At 43.9% G+C, this 5,248-nt stretch overlaps 1 protein-coding gene across 1 annotated transcript; it reads left to right on the top strand.

Annotated features, from left to right (window-relative positions):
* Window positions 1–3,704: 3,704 nt before the first annotated feature.
* lrrc3 (leucine rich repeat containing 3) lies at window positions 3,705–4,831 on the top strand. The gene has a single exon (XM_030111467.1). The coding sequence runs from the start codon at window positions 4,031–4,033 to the stop codon at window positions 4,829–4,831; it is 801 nt and encodes a 266-aa protein (XP_029967327.1). The 5' UTR covers window positions 3,705–4,030.
* Window positions 4,832–5,248: the final 417 nt, after the last annotated feature.

The raw sequence follows: 5,248 nt of genomic DNA, 5'->3' as shown, positions 1-5,248 counted from the left end.
AGCTGCCTGTCTCCTCCACACCTTGCTGGGACACCTCCACCACCACTTCCTCCCTCCACAATCACCACCATGCCCATCAACAAGTGTGCGCGTCCCGCCGCGCGCAGCCAGCGGACATAAAGGGCGCACACGTTCCGGAGACAATAATCTTTTTTTCCTGGAAGATTTAACAACTGCTGAGGAACTTTACTGTGTTCATCAATCTTCTTCTTCTTCTTTTTAAACCTGCAAGGACATGTGGATGTGCTGAGGAAATTTGCGTATTTTTTTCTCTTGTCTTTGGCAAAAACATTTTTTTTGCACCTTTCAACGAGGATGCGGACACAAGAAATACACCTGCAGCTTTTTTTATTATTTTTTTTTTGCTCCTGAATTAAATGTTTAATAAATATTAACCTGCTTCAGGAGTCAACTCTCCTCTGGTGAGTGCCACACTCGTTAATTAAGTTACTATTATGTTTTTACCAGTGAGACACTTGATAATGTGACGCTGAGGCATCATTAACCTCATTAAATTTAATCTTTGCTCACGGTTTTGCCGCCTCTATTTGCTCCTCATTCCCTGATTGACATGCGTTTTTATTGACTTATATAATTGCATTGCCTCGTTCAATAAGGGGAGACTTGGTATGGAAAACGGAGAGAATTCCAGCAGACTGGAAAGATAGATATTCAGTAATGGGAAACACTTTACTTCCAAATAACAGCTTAGTTTTCTCGTTGGACTCAATTTCAACCAGACAGGCAGCGGATCATTGTTGGTTTTAGTAATTTCTCCCTCTTTTTTGTGCTTCTGACTTCTGTTCTGTTGCAGCCAGGCACGATAATTGTAAATTAATGAATTAAAATAGGATCAACACAATGTACTGCAGAAGGAATCCCATCTGATCGCAACATCTTGACATGCAGAGCATGAATGCACCAGAAATAATCCATGTCATGAGAAGATTGACAATTTTGATATTCTGATGTCCACAAATGGGGGATATATGTCATCATGCAACCCAATTAGTGACTTACTCCTTGATACATGCACAAATAAAATAATTTGACTTAGTTCAAGTTGGAGCTTCTGGTTTCAGTTAGTTCATCCATCCACATGTAGTATTACATAAAGTTAAGGACAGGCTCTCTTAATTTTCCTGCAGGTAAATTAAATGGAAAAGAAAGACGAAGGGGTGTGTCTGATGATGGTCTCAATGTAAAGGTCACAAAGAAGGGTAAATCATTGTGGCAAAGGAACGTGAGATCTACAATGTAACATTGAGCCCATCCTTCAAATCACTGCAGCGGTGAGATGAGCTTTCCAATAAAGGCAACAGCGTTTCCCAAGACACGACTCCATCGATGAGCCACGAAGCTCAGGGTTTGTCTCCAACCCAGACATCCAGTCTTTCAGCTGAATGGCCATTTATAGCCACACACACACACACAGACATAGGCACACACATAACAGAGCTGTGCGATTTTCAGTATTAGGTCTGTTTTGAAAGTTTGTTCTCCCAGACTCATCTATGCAGAGTGTTTTTGACAGACTTGATCTGAATGATCTAAAGTCTTACCGTCTCCCGAGCCTCCTTTTTTTTTTTCTTCTTTTGGCTAGTTGTTACAACACGTTTACAGCAAAGGAACTTAATGTATTTTACAGCAACACATATTCTTGCAGGGCGTAAATCGGTAGTCTTAATATGCAACAGATGTAGGTATTGTGTAAAGCTACACTATATATCGCAAATTGGTCCTCACAGCGATATGGTCTTGCATCATAAGCATCAAAGATCTGCTGAATTGGGATGAATGATCTTTACCATGCACTTTGCATTCCTACTCTGCAAGTTCAAAAAGGCATCATTTTAAACATGAAAGAACAGTGCTACAATAAAATTAATGTGTCAAAAAACATTCTGCAGGTGGCTAGATTAGAAAAATTTGATTGATTGAGGTCGATACGGCGCATAAATCAGAAACTCAAAAGCAGAGAAATTACCCCCAAGAAAAGGCAACAGCAATGTTAAACGAATTTCGATCTTTTTTCTGTTATATTATAACAAACTTCTGTGCTTCTACTACGTTGGTAGTGAAACCAGCAGAAAGGATGGATTAAAACAAAACTAAAAAAAAAAAAAAAAGATCCAAAAAGAGCTGTTAACTCCTGTTTGAAAGAAGAAATCTCTTTGCATCAATATGCTAACATCGCTAAGGATTTGGGTTGGGTTTAAAATTATCCCAATACCCACCAGCTTTGCCCCCAAAAGGATCACATACTGGCAGTGTTTGAGGAGCCTTGCTTCTCTCATGACTCCCAGAGCTGTGCTGGCAGGAGGTGTGTCTCCTGGTAGGGTCACCCAGCCAGAGGTCAAAGGGTAGAGACCTGAAGTGCAATCCTGTGTCCCTCCAGGTTGGGAGTTGGACACAAGACTGACTATCCTGTTCCATAAAAAAATCCAGTTTCAGAAAGAGCAATAGGCTGCTCTACATGTCTGAGCATGAAAATAGATAGAGATAGAGAGAGAGAGAGAGAGAGAGAGAGAGAGAGAGAGAGAGAGAGAGAGACCACCAGCTTTATCACACGTTTACCTAAATCATTCCCCCTACTTGAAAGAAGAGGTCATTTTCCGGCTAATTAACACACTGAATCATATTTTAAGAGCTTATGTCAACACATGTATATTTGCTGCTTTAGGAACGATATGTGGTGCGTGTGCTGAGCACTTGTATGTGCCGGTGTTACTTTTCATCCACGCCGCCTGCTGAGATCAGACTGACGAGAACGTGAGGGGCCTCGTTAAGACCTGTGTGTGTGTGTGTGTGTGTGTGTGTGTGTGTGTGTGTGTGTGTGTGTGTGTGTGTGTGTGTGTGTGTGTGTGTGTGTGCATGTGCATGTGTGAAAGAGAGATATGGTGTGTGTGGCCCCAAGCTAGGAAGCGGTTGCCATTAAAAAAAAAAAAAAAAAAAAAAAGGCGGTGGAAGTGAGAAGAAGACGTCGCCCACAGTGGGGCGGATGACCTCCAACACGTCGAAGGGGGTCCGATGTCGGATCGGTAGAGTCCAGCAGAGGGTGCAAAGTCCTGCTGAAACGATGATCCCCCCCTCAACCCCCTCCTCCACGACAGATGGAGTAATTTTTGAGTCCGCTGCTATTCTTAAAATGTGTGACACAGTGAATGAGAGGCAGCAGTCCTTGAGAATGGGGGAGCTGCGCAAACAAAAAAGCGAAAGCTTTGTTTCTCAAGCCTATTCCTCCAGCTGTGACAGCATGTGATTTACACTGATATGCGCACAGTCTGAGGAGCGACTCGATCCCCATAGGAGACGGTGCAGGGGCAAAATTACGAGTTCCCTAATTGAATGAGGAAATGCAGCCGATGACCCATGAGCGCGCCCGCTGGCTTATGAGATTTGCAGAAGTGAGATGGATTTTTCTGAGTAATCTCATTACACATTTTGTCAACATTGACTCTGCTCATTTTGGGAAGACAAATTCAAATGCCTGTGATCTTAGTGAGTAACTTATCTCAGCGGGACTCGCTGTCGGGTTAGATTCTTCTGGTTTGAATCCTCAAGAGTACACTGTGTACACATGTATACCTGCTGCATTTAAGGAGGATTTTTTTTTTTTCATTTTTCCTCTTTTTTGACTTTTTTGAAGAGTAACACTGTTTTTTTTTCTGTTTTCTTCTTTCAGAGTGCAACATGATGTGTTGATTCCCGCATTATTTGGCCTGATCCTTGCTCTCTGAGGCTTTCAACCTCCTCTCAATGCACCTGAAATTACAGGTCTCTGCTGGAATATGTTCCACCCGCAGCTCAATTTCTGGATGAGACCATGTGAGTTACGTTTCAAAAGACTATATAAAACTCTCCCAAATCAATTTTAAAGGATTATCTGGAGATAAGCCCTTATGTGTCTGTGAATAAACTGATCATTTGGAAAGCTAATGAGGCAGTGATTATCCCCTTTAATGCTGAAGATCAGGTGAAACTATGATAGCTTTTGCCTGACAGGACTTCTGGGAGGTCACTGCTAAATATGCAGGACTTAGCAGGACCTGATATGCCCTGGAGATTCCCGATCTTCAACGCCACCGGCCTCGCGTGGGGCTTGCTCTTCGGATTACTCCTTGCGAGTACGTCAGCGATGGCTTGTCCCGCAGGTTGTCACTGCATCGAGAAGAACAGCCTGACCGTGGTCCAGTGCATGTCCCGCAACCTGGACAGGATCCCGTCGGACCTTCCGAGGGATACGGTCGTCCTGCTTTTGGCGTCGAATCGCATCACCCACATCCCCAACCATGCCTTCAAAGAACTGCACTACCTTCAGGAGCTGGACCTGTCCAACAACGACATCGAGACGGTGGACGTCGGAGCATTCCAAGGCGTTTCCGACAGCCTCCTCGTTCTGGATCTATCCAACAACCACATCCAAAGCGTCCCCAAAGAGGCGTTCGCTCGCCTGCGAGCGAAGATCAGCCTCTCGAACAATCCCTGGCACTGCGAGTGCACGCTGCAGGAGGTCCTGCGAGAGCTCCGGCTGGACCCCGAGACGGTGAACGAGGTCATCTGCCACACGGCGGTGCAGGAGGAATATGCGGGCAAGCCGGTAATCCAGGTGCTGGACTCAGGGATCAACTTCTGCAACTTTCACCACAAGACCACCGATGTAGCCATGTTTGTCACCATGTTCGGATGGTTCACGATGGTGATTGCTTACGTCATCTACTATGTGAGACACAATCAGGAGGATGCCAGGAGGCACCTGGAGTACCTCAAGTCACTGCCCAGTAGCTCTCAGATCAGCAAGGACTTTGACACCATCAGCACGGTTCTCTAGCAGGCCTTTGTACGTGTAAATATGTGGGTAAAGACAGACAAGCTGTTAAAATACAGAATCACCAATGCTTTCAAGCACATTTGTGGTCTTGTAGTGAATTCAAATGGATCTTTTGGATCTTTTTTTTTTAAAGGCTTTGTTTATGATATCTTTTGTATTATTCTCGGACATTTGTTTTTACTTTGATTGAATTTGTGAAAAAATGCAGCTCGACAGGGAAACAGTGACAGCACAAAATAAGCAAAATATGACGATAAAACTCACATTTCCATGACAAATGATTGATCAGGACTGGAGAGATAAATGCACCCAGTCGGGTGTCTATCCACGGTGTGATTGAATTTGGACTGAGATGAATGAGGTCGACCGCGTCTCCAAGTTACTGTGCACTCACTGATTTATGTTTATGTCAGAGTG

This window comes from Salarias fasciatus, chromosome 16 (genome assembly GCF_902148845.1).
Source record: "Salarias fasciatus chromosome 16, fSalaFa1.1, whole genome shotgun sequence".
NCBI lineage: Eukaryota > Metazoa > Chordata > Actinopteri > Blenniiformes > Blenniidae > Salarias > Salarias fasciatus.
The sequence above is the reverse complement of the archived record's forward strand: the minus strand, read 5'-3'. Positions and strand labels throughout refer to the sequence as shown.

Coding starts and splice junctions, on each gene's coding strand:
- lrrc3 (XM_030111467.1), top strand. CDS start 4,031: ATGCAGGACTTAGCAGGACCTGATATGCCCTGGAGATTCCCGATCTTC.